This window comes from Panthera onca, chromosome A2 (assembly GCF_046562875.1).
Source record: "Panthera onca isolate mPanOnc1 chromosome A2, mPanOnc1 haplotype 2, whole genome shotgun sequence".
NCBI classification, from domain to species: Eukaryota; Metazoa; Chordata; class Mammalia; order Carnivora; family Felidae; genus Panthera; species Panthera onca.
This window is the reverse complement of record NC_138340.1, coordinates 51533147-51548972: the sequence shown is the minus strand read 5'-3', so window position 1 is coordinate 51548972 and position 15826 is coordinate 51533147. Positions and strand designations below refer to the sequence as shown.

Below are 15826 nucleotides of genomic sequence, written 5' to 3'. Positions count from 1 at the left end.
TACATCAAAAGGTACATGTAATTGGGGAAAAGTGGGACATAACAGCTGGAGAAGCACACAGGGGTTAGTGCTAGTAATTTTTTCTTTTTCTTTTTTTTTTTTTTTTTTAACGTTTATTTATTTTTGAGACAGAGACAGAGCATGAATGGGGGAGGGGCAGAGAGAGAGGGAGACACAGAATCGGAAGCAGGCTCCAGGCTCTGAGCCATCAGCCCAGAGCCCGACGCGGGGCTCGAACTCACGGACCGCGAGATCGTGACCTGAGCTGAAGTCGGAAGCTTAACCGACTGCGCCACCCAGGCGCCCCAATTTTTTTTCTTTTTAAGTAGGCTCCATGCCCAATGTGGGGCTTGAACTCATGACCCCTCTGAGATCAAGAGTTATAGCCTCTACCCACTGAACCAGCTGAACCAGCCAGGCACTTCTGTAGAGAGTCCCATGAGAACCAGGAAATAGTTTCCTTTCAAGAAGAATTATAGACAATAGGTGAAATTCCCAGTAACTATGTTTACCTCTCGGAACCAGTTGAGAGTAAGAAATATGAGTGAACACATGAATGAGTGCTCTTTAACAGACATGGATGTCAACCTCTCTCCAGGCTCCAAGTCAGTGAGGAATATAGGACAATCTGAAAGAGAACAAACATTATTAACTCCCTTTATTTCGAGTCAACAGAACCTGGATGCTACCCCTAGAGTTACATCTCCTATACTTATTTTCCCCTTTAACTTATATTTGAAGGTGAAGCTTTGGGCAGTCTCAAAATTACTGCCTTAGTATGTAGCCATCTTAAATATCATGAAGAAGTTTTTACAAAATTAGATGCAAGGACCAGAAAGCAACAAGGAACTATGATGATGATTCATCTGTCAATATGATGGGAATCTTTATATATCATCTTTGCAGTTTCATTATTAGTGCTATTTTACTCTGTGAAGTTCAAAAATTCCTTCCCCTACACACCATGTACTGGTTTGCTCCCTCCCTAAGATTACCAGAGAAAGGTTACAAAGAAGAAAGGATCTGATAACTTCATCCTATACCTAATAAACCATCAATCTCCTCCAAGCTTCCATTATGTTGTTTCTCCACACAAAGCCTCAGTAACCGGAAATAGGGAGCCAGGCACAATGGAGACACCAATCTGGGAAGGAAAAATCCATTTCTAAACAATATTTTATAGGCATATTAATCCATGTTTATAAAGAACCCCACCTTTAAAGCGTTTTGCCCAAAATAAATGTCTACTTTTTAGAACATATGACAAGGAGCTTAATGGGTGCTCAGTAAATAAATAATGAACTAAACTGGAGGGAGACAGAGGCTGAATAGAGTGAATGTCCATGAGTCAGGAGAAGCAGAGATAAAATGGAAGGAGGGAGGAAAACAAGTATGTTCATGGGAGGGAGAAAGAAACAAATGAAAATAGCCTCACAGAGTACCTGTTGGCTGTCATTACGCAATGCAGACCCCAACCACAGGGACTAAGAAAAAACAACCTGTTTTAGGAGAAACCCTTTTCCATCAAGTTCCCAAAAGATTGCAACAAGTGTGGAATATCCCGTGAACATTCACTACAGTAACAGAAGTTAAAGAAAAAGTACACTGACTTTTGGTCCGATTCCTGTGAAGTCATTCTACCCCCATCTTTTGCAAAGTCCTGAGAGTACAACAGTGGCAGGAGGTTGATGGCGATCCCATCACGACTACTGTATTCTTCTAGTCCATAGAGAGCTTTCACAGGAAATGGAGAGTCACTGTAAAGAGAACCCAGAATTTGATGCCCCAAGGGTATACAAATCTACGGGGGAAACTACTAAAACAAACCAATCTTCTCTCTTAGGAAGAGAACTTCTCTGAGGAGAAGTGAGAAACAAAAAGAACAAGTGGGGAAGCTTTGAGCAACTCTGGAGCTGGAGTGTTGGGGCTGGGAGGAAAGAAACTATGGGATGGAGCCAGACTTGGCTGAGGTCAAGAGCATTCTCAAGTCTGTACCATCCATCGACATAATTTCTTCACCAGTACAATCAAGTTAGTGGGTAAACAGTACTTACCCTTCTGGAAAAGCACAGAAGTCCACCACAAAGGCATCTTGGAAATCATTAAAGATGGTCTGCCCAACCCATTCCTTCAGGAAGCAAACAAACAAAAAAGGCATACAGCCCAGGGGGTACTTGCTGTAGATCCCTAGAAAAACTATTACTCTTTCTAAGCTTTAGTTTCGTCATTTCTAAGGAGGAAATAGCAATAATATGTACCCCATTATTAGAAATGGAAAACATATAATACATGAAAAATGCTTAACATGGTGCCTGGCACAGAAAACATGGAGGCTATCAACATTATCAACAATATTATCACCAACCTCATCATTGCTATTATTATTGTTACTATGTAAAGGAGGCCTTAGAGGTGAGGCCTAGGGAAGGGCTTTCCCAACTAGAATATGGGAAAGCTCTCAGGATGACCAATTTTTTTTTTTAAGTTTATTTATTTTTGAGAGAGCACACGTGTATGCGTGAGTAGGGTAAGAGGCAGAGAGAGAGAGGGACAGAGGATCTGAAGCAGGCTCCATGCTGACAGCAGAAAGCCTGATGTGGAGCTTGAACCCACAAACTGCGAGATCATGACCTGACCTGAAGTCAGACGCTTAACCGACTGAGCCACGCAGGCACCCCAGGATGATCTATTTTTGCACTGCAACAGACAGAAGGGCTTGAAGAAAGAATACGGAGTAAAGCAGCCCTCATGCTTCACTACTTTAAAAGATACTTGGCCTTACCAAGGCTTTTGGAGCCAGATTTCCTCTTTGGATCAGAGTAGCAAATTCATCATAATACAGTGCGGACGCCTGGGGAGACTGCTTACTGCAGGAATGAACCAACTGCAGCAACGAGGTCACCTGGAGCAGCCAAAGAGAAAGAATGGTTCAGCAACTGGGCTGCCAACACTTCCTAAACACTGTTCACCCCAAACAGTAGTTTTTCCTTCCAGTATCACTGGCAAAGCTCTTACTTCCTCTCGCCTGAGGTTTTCCTGACCTTCCTGACCAGCCCATCTGTTTCTAAACTCATCTCTTTTCCAATCCATCAGACACCCACAGCCAGATTAATTTTTCTAAAGCAAAGCTTTGATTATGCCATGTCCGTGCTAAGAAACCTTTAAAGAATACCTCTGTGTAAAAAATTACATCAAAATGCCTTGATTCACATTCCAGGCCCTCTGTTTTCTATCTCTGGACTAGCTTTATCTCCAACTCTCCAATTTTACACTTACTTGTCCCTATGCTCCAGTCAATCTCCTATTCTGCAAACACGGCTCACTGTTCTCGCACTCTAGGAATTTACAATTTAATTAAGGAGATTAGATACAGAAATAAATGTAATCCACACCAGTAGATTCTAGGTGCCACAGTAGTGGTACAAATCACAAAAGCTATGAATTCAAGAAAACAGATTTGGGGAGGGAAAAAAAAAGAAGTCTTTTTGGTAAACTGCCAGTGACCAGAAGCAACTCCTCAGTTACCCATATACATATCCAAATACATTACAAGAACTCACCTGCGTGTACTGTTCATTGCTCACGTCTGTTCTCCCTTGGGTCAAACTTGAAGATCTAGTTCTAAAAACAAGGAATTTTAGGTTCACTTCTGTAATATTTTGTAAGAACTGGCAATAAGTTTTTTTGTTTTTGCTTTTTTTGTTTTTTTAAGTACTGGCAATAAGTTTCTGAGTCCTGCCATCCCTGGAATGTGAGTGGAGATAAAAGTACATGAAGACACAGAACTATTTATATACAAAATGTGGATTAGAGCAGATAATGGCTATCTTAATTTTTTTTTAATGGCACATTAAATTAGTAATAATCATAAGAGTGAGCACTGGGCATTATTCTAAGCATTTGGTGCTCTCAAGCAGTATGGCTCCAATGAATGAACTCTTAATCAGTACACTATGTAGCCTCCATGAATTACTAATGCTGATTCTAAGGATGTCTCCTGAGGTCCCAGGAATTCCTTAACAAATTATCTCTAAGAAGCATAAACGGAATTCCAAAGTCATTTTGCAATGGCAACATCTTATCAAGACCCAATACAGATGCTCCTTTAGGTGCTACAATTGTGGCATCAAAGTACAAGAGAGGAAAAAAAAAATCTATAGAAAGACCTTATATGCATCAAACACGATGTCCCAGACAGAAAAACACAGCAATGGAGAAACCTATAATGTCTAGTGCCTAGGAGGCGTAAATGCAGAAAAATGCATCCCAGGAGACTCAGGGTTCCCCTTTTGTAGAAATATTTCTAGAACTTTATTTCTTGGTAATCCCTAGTTTTTAACCATCAGATTGTAATAACTATAATCACATTCTGTAAAAAATTATATTAGTATATAGAGCCAAGATTAGAAGGGAAAATAGAAAAGTTGCAATAAATACTTGCTTACTTCTCTTATTACGGTTTTAATATTTACTTTTGTAAACACTTTTGCCTACACACGTACACTTTATTTGTAAGGTGGCAACTTAATTAACTGACCTTGAGCCACAGAAGTCAGAATTTCCATGCATACCTGTCTGCTGCCATGATGCCAGCCATGGTGACAGCACCAATAATACCAATGAGTTTGTATCTGACTATGGTGCTAGAGAGCTGCTTTCGTATCACCAGGTGCATATCATCCTGCAAAGAGATATGATAAAGAAAGATGAAAATGCTAGAATAGTACAGCAAAAGAGCCTGCGGATATTGGAGCCAAAATAGCTAAAATAGCAAGGGTTCTATCATTTACTGTGTGGCTCTTGGCAAGTCACTGCATCTGAGTCTCAATTTTTTTCCATCTATAAAATGGGGAAGATTTTATGAGAGACAAATTACAAAACTGTCCTAGAACAATGTCAAAAACAAGGCAGATGTTCAAACATTATAGCTATTATTAATGTTGTGATAGTTGCTTGATAAGGATATGTATATTATTGTAATGTTGTTGTCTGCTCAGCTAAAATAATGAAATAGAAAAAAAATACTTAGGAGTAATTTAACCAAGGAGGCAAAAGACTTGTACATTAAAAACTACAAAACAACAATGAAAGATATTAAAGAAGACCTAAATAAATGGAAAGATATCCCATGTGCATGAATTGAAGACTTAATATTGCTAAGATAATGACAGTACTCACAGTGACATGCACATTCATTGTAATCCTTATTAAAATCCCAATAGAATTTTTTGCAGATATAGAAAAACCCATGCTAAGATTCATATAGAACTTTAAGGGACCCCAAATAACCAAAACAATCTTGAAAAAGAACAAATTTGTTCTGTCAAATTTCAGTTTTGAAAACAAAAAAAATTTTTCTTTTTTTAATATTTTTGAGTGTGAGAGAGGGAGATAGAGAGAGAGCAAGCACAAGCAAGGGAGGGGCAAAGAGAGGGAGACACAGAATCTAAAGCAGGCTCTAGGCTCTGAGTTGTCAGCGCAGAGCCTGACATGAAGTTCAAACTCATGAACTGTGAGATCATGACCTAAGCCACCTAGGCACCCCAAAGAAAATAAATTTTCAATTTTGAAATTACACATACAATCTTTCAATTTCAAAATTACTACAATGCTACAGTAATCAAAATAGTGTGCTACTTGCACAGGAAGCCCATACACACTAATGGATAGAACAGGGTCCAGAAATAAACCTTATTTGGTCATATATGGTCAACTGATTTTCTGCAAAGGTGCTAAGACTATTCAAAGGGAAAGGACAGTCTTTTCAATAAAAGGTGTTAAAACACACACATACACACACACACAGAACAGGCGCTGAAAAAACTGGATACCCACAAACACAAAAAACAAAACTGAACCTTTCCTTACACGACATACAAAAATTAACTAAAAGCGAATCAACAATATAAATTTAAGAGCTAAAACTATAAGACTCTCAGCAAAAAAACACAGAGGGGGAAAAAAAAAGGAAAGAAAAAGAAAACACAGGGGAAAATCTTTATGACCTTGAATTTGGGAACAGTTTTTCCTAAGTATGACACCAAAAGCACAGGCAAAAAGAAAAAAACACATAAATTGGGACTTCATCAAAACTCCATCAAAGGACACTATCAAGAGTAAAAAAATAATCCACAGAATGGGAAAAAATATTTGAAAATCATGTATCTGATAAAGGACAATACCCAGGAAACATACAGAATTCCTATGCGTCAACAACAAAAGACAGACCATTTAGGGGTGCCAAGGCAGTCCAGTTAGTTCAGTGTCTGACTCTTGATTTCAGCTCAGGTCATGATCCCAGAGTTATGGGATTGAGTCCTGCATCAGGCTCCATGTTAAGCGTGGAGCCTGCTTGGGATTCTCTCTTGCTCTCTGCCCCTCCCCCACTTGCACTCTTTCTCAAAATAAACATTTAAAAAAAAAAAGATGTTCAAAATTATCAGTCATTAAGGAAATGCAAATCAAGACAAACATTTGTCATACCATATCAACCATCTGAGATACCATTTCACACCCAGTAGGATGGTTATTATTACAAAATGGAAAATAAGTGGGGTGCCTGGGTGGCTCAGCAGGCTGAGTGTCTGACTTTGGCTCAGGTCACGATCTTGTAGTTCCTGGGTTTGAGTCTCACATCAGGCTTTGCGCTAATAGCGCAGAGCCTGCTTTGGATTCTGTCTCCTTCTCTCTCTGCCCCTCACCAACCCCTCGCATGTGTGGTCTCTCTCAAAAATAAAAATTTTTAAAAAATGGAAAATAAGTGTTGGTGAGGATATAAAACCATGGAATCCCCAATTGTTCACGGGAATGAAAAATGGTACAGCTTTTGTAGAAAATGGTTTGGTAGTTCCTCCAAATGCTGAACACAGAATGAATATATGACTCATCAACTCCACTCCTAGGTATATACCCCAAAGAATTTAAAATAGGGACTCAAAAAGATATTTTTATACCAATATTCATTGCTGAATTATTCACAATAGCCAAAAGGTGAAAAAAGGCTAGTGTCCATCAAGAAATAAATGCACAAACTAAATGTTCTACATATATACAATGGAATACTATTTAGCCATGAAAAGGAATGAAGTTTGATATATATTACACCATGGGCGAACCTTGAACAGATTATGCTAAGTGAAATAAAAGGAGAAATATGATATGACTATTTCAATTAGGTACCCAGAACAGGCAAATTCAGAGACAGGAAGTAGATTAGAGGTAATGAGGGGCTGGAGGAAAGAAAATGAGGAGTTACTGCTTAATGGGTAGGGTTTCTGTTTGGGATGACAAAAAGTTCTGGATAGAGACAGTGGTGACAGTTGCACAACATTCTTAATGAACTTAATGCCACTGAATTGTACGCTTAAAAATGGTTAAAATAGTAAAATTTGCTATGCATGTTTTAACCACCATTAAAAAATAAAATAATGATGTAGCTCTACATTACTCATGTGAAGCCATCTCCAAAATATACAGCTAAATGAAAACAGTAAGATGCAGAACAAAAGGGTAAAAAGTGGAATATAGGTAAATACACATTTGTAAATGCTCGGACATCTCAGAAAGCTATAAACTAATAACAGCAATTGCCTTTAGAGAACCAAATGCTTAGAGGACTGAGAGGAAAGGAGACTTATTTTTCACCACTTTCTATACCTTTTGAATTTATGTATGTATATTACCTAGCCTTTTTTTTTTTTAATTAACAAAAAGTGTTGGTTGTTCAAAGTCACAGTCCAGTATGGATATTGCCACGGGGTGGCACTAACGGTACAAAAGAGCTATGAGCTATGACTGCAACCTAACCTCTAGTTTTAGTCCCTTTGCCTGACTTTCTCAGTAAATGGTGTCCACAAATGAAAGCAAGCCTAGGTGACGTTCACGTTAGAAGCAGATGCTCCCTAGGAAACAAGGTAATTCTGTGTCCCCACAGCACTCAGTACAGAACCTGAATGGCTTTTGTTAGTTCCACGGTCAGCTGATTACAGACCCTAATAGACCGAGCTACTTAAGGGTAGAAATTCTAATATACTTACCATTTCAGTGCTTAGTACACAGTAGGCACATAATGTTTGTGGTAAGAAAAGAATGAGTAAGTGCTCAAACTATGGCTGTGTACTTGATTTCTATTAGTACACAGGCTGGAGTGATTTTGGTCAGTGAATTTCAATTCAATAAGTTTAAAGGCTTAAAGGTTTCTCAATACACTGCATGTTACCTGGATGTGACTGCTGGCTTCATGCTGTTGGCTAAATGCCAGTGTGCTCAGAATATAGAAGAGTTTTCGTATCTGCCGAGGGGACATATTATCCAGATAATCTAAAATGCCCTGTGAGAAAAAAAAAATGCCAACAATAAGGCCAGCAACTAATATTTTCTTCCTTTAAATAAAAAAATTAAAATCCTTATAAGAAGTATACACAAATAGCCAGGCATCCATTCCACAAAAGCTCAAGTTCTATCAAGCTGCTCAGAGCCCAAAGGGTTAGTCATCCTAACATACCTCCTAGTTCTCCCTACTTTCTCCACCCTTCCCTTCTTCTCAGTGAAAACAATACTCTGCCACAAGTTATATCTCTGACCCTATTCCTTATCAGCTTTCACTCCATGAATTACTTATTCATTCTCTACAGATGTAGAAGGAGTCACAAGGAAACTAATTACTTTTCGACCTTGGGCAAAACTTCAGTTTTATCATCCCTAATATGGGGATAACAAGGCCTACATAGTTACCTTTCAAAGCCCAGACGCAATTATGTCAACTCCTTGTTAAAAGCCTGTAATAGCTCTCTATGGTCTATAAAATAAGGTTGAAACTCTTTAGGGGCACCTGGGTGGCTCAGTCAGTCAGGCATCCAACTCTTGATCTCAGCTCAGGTCATGATCTCACAGTTCTTGAGCTCAAGCCCCATGTCAGGCCCTGCACTGATAGCGGAGAGCTTGCTTGGAATTCTCTCTCCTTCTCTCTCTGCCCCTACCCGACTCATGCTCTCTTTTGCTCTCAAAAATAAACTTAAAAAAAAAAAAAAAAGCTGAAACACTTCAGTGTGGTATTTGAGACTCTTCATAATCTGGCCCTATCCTGTGTCTTCCCAGCCTCACCTCCCAACACCCCTCACCATTTATCCCATTTGCCAACCATGTTAGTCTACTTGTCATCCTTCATGTATACCAAAGACCTGGGTGCCAGTTTGCTTCTGTTTGAACTGTCCTCTGCCTACATGCACTTCCTTTACTTTCTCCTATCAAATCATTCCCAACCTTCAAGAATCACTGAAATCTATTTGTTGAAGAAATACCCAGTTTCCCAGGCCAAGTTAATTTTCTTGCCAAGTATATCTGTAGCACTTCATCTTTCTAGAGATCTCTCATGTTGTATTTACAGTGACTTGCTTATGGACATAGTTCTACTATCACCAAAGTCAAGAACTAAGTTTTATATACAGAGCACCCAGAATAAAGCCTGCACACAGGCATAAAGAAGTATTTGCTGAATGCATTAATACATACATAAATGAGTCATTTCTTTCTATTATTTGCCCATCACCTCATCTCTTTCCCATCCCCTCCTACCAATCACAGAACTTAATAGCTAGAATACAAATTAAATTGTTACTAATGGATTCCAGATAACTCTCAGATACATGCAAGAAAGAAAAACGACTCAATATATGTCACCAGAGGGACTAGATACCTTCACAAAGATGGCATTCAGCCTCATAGCAGATAGGTTTAGAACTACCAACTCTAGGAGGACATCCAAAGCAGTATCCACTTCAGCTTCATTCCCACTGCAGATATGGGTCACTAGGGCACCAACCACTTCCTACAGAGTAGAGTCAAGAAACAGTGTGGATAAAAATATGACTGAAACCATTATGACTCAGGTTGATGCCTGATATCATTCCAATCTCCACTTGGTGAAAATCCCAACCTACCCTATCCTGTTGTCTAATTCTATAATGTAATTTTCATTCATGTTGGATTCAGAGGTTTAGGATTATGCCAATCTAACTATAGTACCATCTACTCTTGACTTATTTCTCAAAATTTATCAGTGAGCATCATCTAAGCCCTCCTGATTTTGTTCCCTGGAAGTCTTTCCCTTTCTTTTCTCATACTGGTTAAATACTACACTTTAAGCTATGGTTGTATCTATTAAAATGTATTAAAAAGATGGAACTTAGGGCACCTGACTGGCTCAGTTGGAGGAGCGTGTGACTTTTGATCTTGTAGTTGTGGGTTCAAAATCCATGTCAAGTATAGAGATTACTTAAAAATAAAATATTATGGGCGCCTGGGGGGCTCAGTCATTAAGTGTCCAACTTCGGCTCAGGTCATGATCTCACAGCTCATGAGTTCAAGCCCCATATCAGACTCTGTGCTAACAACTCAGAGCCTGGAGCCTGCTTCGGATTCTGTGTCTCCGTCTCTCTCTGCCCCTCCCCTGCTCACTCTCTGTCTTGCCCTCTCTTTCTTAAGAATAAACCTTAAAAAATTTTAAAAACTAAAAAAAAAATCTTAAAAAAAAATGGAATTCAAAGAGCTAAAGGATCTTAAGATTATTCTAGGTTAGACTTGTATGTTTCAAGCACCCATGGATCATGACAGTATCTCTAAGACATTAAGATGGTTCCAAAGAAAATACCTTACATGCCATTCTCCCTTTCCTTTATACTACTGCTCCACAGAGGCATACAGTTTTCTCAACTGCAGTAGCTAGCTCATGCCAGCTGAATCTACTGCTCTGCTTTAAGATTCTCAAAATTCTTTGTTTTTACAAGTTCAATTCAAATGTTATAACATTGTTAACAGTTAAGTATATAGCAAGTACAAAAAATGCACATTAAGACACTCTGTTATTTGTTTTCATAATCACTTTCCAACTTTCCACAAGTACAGTCTTCCCTCTCTAGACATGTGCTATTAAATTTTGTGTCTCATGTTCGTAGGAATAGGATTATGTCCTCAGTTATTTCTCCTTCATTTGTTTTTCATCACAGTTTTTTCTAGAGAACAACTTCAGGATCAACTGGCAGCTGATTATTTGCAGCTAGGTTTTAAAACTGGTCTTTCTGTACTATAAAAACTGCCTGAGGGGCGCCTGGGTGGCTCAGTCGGTTAAGCGTCTGACTTCAGCTCAGGTCATGATCTCACAGTCCATGAGTTCGAGCCCCGCGTCGGGCTCTGGGCCGATAGCTCAGAGCCTGGAGCCTGCTTCCGATTCTGTGTCTCCCTCTCTACCTCTCCCCCGTTCATGCTCTGTCTCTCTCTGTCTCAAAAATAAATAAACGTTAAAAAAAAAAAAAAATTAAAAAAAAAAAAACAAAAAAACTGCCTGATAACCCCAGCCCTTTCAGCCAAGGTTTACTCAGAAATAGACTAGATGGGATGTTCATTTTAACTCAGAGAATTTTAGAGCTCAAAACGCAGAGTTAGATCTTCTAGTCCAGTCTCTTCATTTTATTGAAAGTAGACTACAACTTAGTTTTCCCAACTCCCAGTTCAGAATTCTTTCTACATCAGTGCCTTCCAACCAGCAAGAAATAAACACGAGGGGCGGCTGGGTGGCTCAGTCAGTTGAGCGTCTGACTTCGGCTCAGATCATGATCTCGCAGTTCCCGAGTTCGAGCTCCATGTTGGGCTCTGTGCTGACAGCTCAGAGCCTGAAGCCTGCTTTGGATTCTGTGTCTCCCACTCGCTCTGCCCCTCCCCTGCTCATGCTCTATCTCTCTCTCTCTCTCTCTCAAAAATAAACATTAAAAAAAACAAAAAAGAAAGAAAGAAACATATCACATGCAAGTCACTTGGAACTGCATTTCTTCCTGTTCCGTTCCCTCCTTTCCAAGATAAATATTTCAACATACCTGCTGGCAGTAAGTGTCAAAAAAATTAAATGCATATTTGTAGAGGAGACTGCCAAACAAAATGATACTCTGGTCTAGGGAGTGCACGAAACTCTGAGCCAGCGACAGAATGGATGGACAAATATCCTTAAGGACCTTAAGGGGAAAAGAGGAGAGAGAAAAAAAGAAGCTGTGGGAGGAATTTAGTTAACACAGAACCAAGAGGTGCCAACCCTTATAGGATGTCAGAGTTCTCCTGACCAACTCTCACTTTAACTTAAGGAAACTTAACCTTTGTTTTACTCAAAATTATCCTTCATCATTGAGTCTTCTCTCAGGATTGGTGGGATTTGCCATATGGATAAGAATTAACCTGGAAGCTCAAAGAAGTTAAATTATAAGCCTAACAGCATTGTTCCTATCTGCCCAATTTGGGACTAGAATCCAGATATTCTAAATCCCAATTTCCTCACTCAATCATACTGCCTCCCTAGGCCTGTTCTGCCACGGTTATGATTTGAAATCAAAATATAAGGTTCAACACTAATTAACTAAACCAATTTCTTTTAAAGAAGATCAAAAAGAGAACTGATCATGTCTCACCAATAAGGCAGAAAATGAACATTAATGGACCCAAAGTAAATATAACCAGTTTAGGTCTAGCTTCTTTACTGATACCATCACAATACCAAAAAAAAAAAAAAAAAAAAAATCTTAAATTAAGCACTGAATTGGGTGTAATACTTTGCTGAAGAAAATGCAATAAAAAATTACTTATGGTTTCTGCCTTTTAGAAAACCATAGCCCAAAACACGTATCGTTGCCAGAAATAAGCACAGAAAGGACTGTAAGATAACACAAACACTAAATCCAGTCTTAAATATACAATCTTTTTTTTTTTTTTTAATGTTTATTTATTTTTGAGACAGAGAGAGACATAGCATGAATGGGGGAGGGTCAGAGAGAAGGAGACACAGAATCTCAAACAGGCTCCAGGCTCTGAGCTGTCAGCACAGAGCCCGACACGGGGCTCAAACTCACAGACAGCGAGATCATGACCTGAGCCGAAGTCAGCCACTTAACTGACTGAGCCACCCAAGTGCCCCCTAAATACACAATTTTAAAACTCAACTGCATATTCTCATTAGTTCCTAAGCCATAAACCACTGGGTACCCAGTTTCCTAAAAAGGTATACACTGTTTATATCCTGAAAATTCACCTAGAAACACCATTCCTAGTTTGAATTTCCAATTCAAAAGGTTTTTATTTCAACAGGAATAATCACCCAAGGGTCACTTTACTGAATGGCCAAATAGTGATGGTTTAAGAGATGCATAATTATGTCTCTATTAGCATTCCTTTGGTCCTGTTATACTCAGGGTTTTTAAAAACTGCTTATGGGGTGCCTGGGTGGCTCAGTTGGTTAAGCCTCTGACTCTTGACTTCGGCTCAGGTCATGATCTCACAGTTCGTGAGTTCAAGCCCCAGACTAGGCTCTTCGCTGACAGAGTAGAGCCTGCTTGGGATTCTCTCTCTACCTTGCTCTCTCCCCAAAAATATATAAACATTTAAAAACTGCTTAGAACAGGATACAGAAGGCAAGTTTGTCAAAGCTACAGATCACAAAGAGCTAGATAATTAAAATGTTTAATGCAAAGTTAAGATTCAAAAGTCTCAATCCACTTGAACAATGGGCTGAAACAAGATGAAATTTTTATATAGGAGCTGTAAAGCCTTCCATTGCAGGTTAAAAATCAAGTTATAGAAGTATGTAATTAGAAGACTTGAACTAAGGAGAGCCTGGGTGGCTCAGTCAGTTAAGCTTCCAACTTCAGCTCAGGTCATGATCACATTGTTTGAGAGTTGAGCCCCACGTCAGGCTCTGTGCTAACAGCTCAGAGCCTGGCGCCTGCTTCGGATTCTATGTCTTCCTCTCTCTCTACCCTTCTCCACTCATACTCTGTTTCTCTCTCTCTCTCAAAAATAAATAAGCATTAAAAAAAAAAAAAAAGAAGACTTGAACTAAAACATTTCCTATAAAACAGAATTTGGAGCTTGAGTTTAAGAAGTTCAACATGAACCAGTTTTGTGACATTTTTCCTAAAAAGATGGGACACCAGTCTTAGGTTGGTTTTATTAACATCATATTGTCTCAATCAAGGTAAGTAACAACCCTACTATGTTTTGCAATATATTGAGCTATCCAAGATGAAGATCCAGGAAAGGTGGTATTGTCAGGATTCCCACACTGGAAAGGAAAGGTTAAATATGATTGCTCTGTAACTTTCAGACTAATGTCTGATTCTCTGATACTTACCACGTAATGAATACAGAATGTACTCTGTAGCAGCTGTTCTTCAAAGCAGCCTGATCGAATCTTATTTCTTAGCACCCTCTCGACATACTTCTTTACCTGAGTATTGGTGCTATAGATGATGAAAAGTATTGCTATGTCGAAAATCTATTGTCAATGACAAAAGAGAAATGGTTTAATGTATCAGTACATCTATTTCCATAAAATAGTAGCTCTCAACTTTTCCCCATGAAAACAGAAAATGGGTGATACTCATTTGTTCAACATACTCCATAGGAGTATCTACATTTCTTTTCCTCACAAAACCCACAAATATTTTTCAGAGAAATAACTGCCACAATTATTAACCACTGGTATCTTTTATGAAATCATTGGAATGTAAGTTGAAGTGATATTATTACAGAAATAACCTTGAATATCCTCACATTAAGGAACAATCACTAGCCAACCTCGGTATATATTTATTAGAAAAATACTTTCTCAAAATTTGGAGAGACTGTAAATGCCTGTAAATATGAAAAAAATTAAATTCTTTTCTTAAATTTAAATTCTTGGGGCACATGGGTGGTTCAGCTGGTTAAGCATCCAACTTCGGCGCAGGTCATAATCTCATGGTATGTGGGTTTGAGCCCTGCATCGGGCTCTGTGCTGACAGCTCAGAGCCTGGAGCTTGCTTGCTTCAAATTCTGTGTATCCCTCTCTCTCTCGGCCCCTCCCCAACTCATGCTCTGTCTCTGTCTCTCTCTCTCTCTCTCTCTCTCTCTCAAAAATAAACATTAAAAAAAATTTATTTTAATTCTTAAGTTTAAAAAATTAAAGTCAGAATATTATGCAGCCATTAAGAAGAACAAGGTATACTATATTTTTTGACAGATATTCATGACATTGTAAAGTTTAAAAAAAAGCAACCTGCAAGACAATAACCATAAAAGGATTTTTCTTTTTTTTTTAACTTTTTAAATATTTATTTATTTTTGAGAGAGACAGAATGTGAGTTGGGGAGGGGCAGAGAGAGACAGAGACACAGAATCTGAAGATGGCTCCAGGATCCGAGCTGTCAGCACAGAGCCCAACGTGAGGTTCAAAGTCACACCTGCACTCACACACAAATACACCTTGTATATAAATAGGAAATAATCTGTAAGAGTAATTATACAAGAAGAATGAACAGACAGTAAAGAGAAACTTTATTTACTTATTTTTTTCAGAAAGAGAATGAGCATGCAAACAAGCAGGGGTAAGGGGTAGGGAGAGAGTGAATACTAAGTAGGATCCACGCTGTTAGCACATAGCCTGACCAGGGGCTTGAACTCACAAACCATGAGATCGTGACCATACCTGAAATTGAGTCGGACACTTAACCAACTGAGCCAGCCAGGTGTCCCATGGAAACTTTATTTTTAACATTTTTAGATTCTCCCCAGTTTTTTTCCCCCAATTAGCTTGAATTAACTTTGTTAAAAAAAAAAAAAAAAAAAAAAAAAGGGTTAAAGAGGCACGTGGCCCCTCTAATATCCTGAAAATTCACCTAGAAACACCATTCCTAGCTTATAAAATTCCAATTCGAAAGGTTTTTATTTCAACAGGAATAATCACCCAAGGGTCACAACACTGAATGGCCAAATAGTGATGGTTCACAAGATGCCTAATTATGTCTTTATTAGC

The 15826-nt window shown here is 38.8% G+C and overlaps 1 protein-coding gene across 4 annotated transcripts in view; it reads right to left on the bottom strand.

Moving 5' to 3' along the window:
• FANCD2 (FA complementation group D2) overlaps nt 1-15826 on the bottom strand; it is a 62761-nt gene that overhangs the window by 28303 nt on the left and 18632 nt on the right. For all 4 annotated transcript variants that reach the window (XM_060631741.3, XM_060631740.3, XM_060631743.3 and 1 more), the window contains 11 exons: nt 14165-14308; nt 11868-12002; nt 9695-9826; nt 8219-8329; nt 4572-4681; nt 3561-3621; nt 2783-2902; nt 2055-2128; nt 1611-1757; nt 1044-1144; nt 513-628 (listed from right to left, as the gene is read on the bottom strand). In XM_060631741.3, the coding sequence (XP_060487724.1) occupies nt 513-628; nt 1044-1144; nt 1611-1757; nt 2055-2128; nt 2783-2902; nt 3561-3621; nt 4572-4681; nt 8219-8329; nt 9695-9826; nt 11868-12002; nt 14165-14308 (1251 nt within the window). The remainder of the gene's footprint in view (nt 1-512; nt 629-1043; nt 1145-1610; nt 1758-2054; nt 2129-2782; nt 2903-3560; nt 3622-4571; nt 4682-8218; nt 8330-9694; nt 9827-11867; nt 12003-14164; nt 14309-15826) is intronic.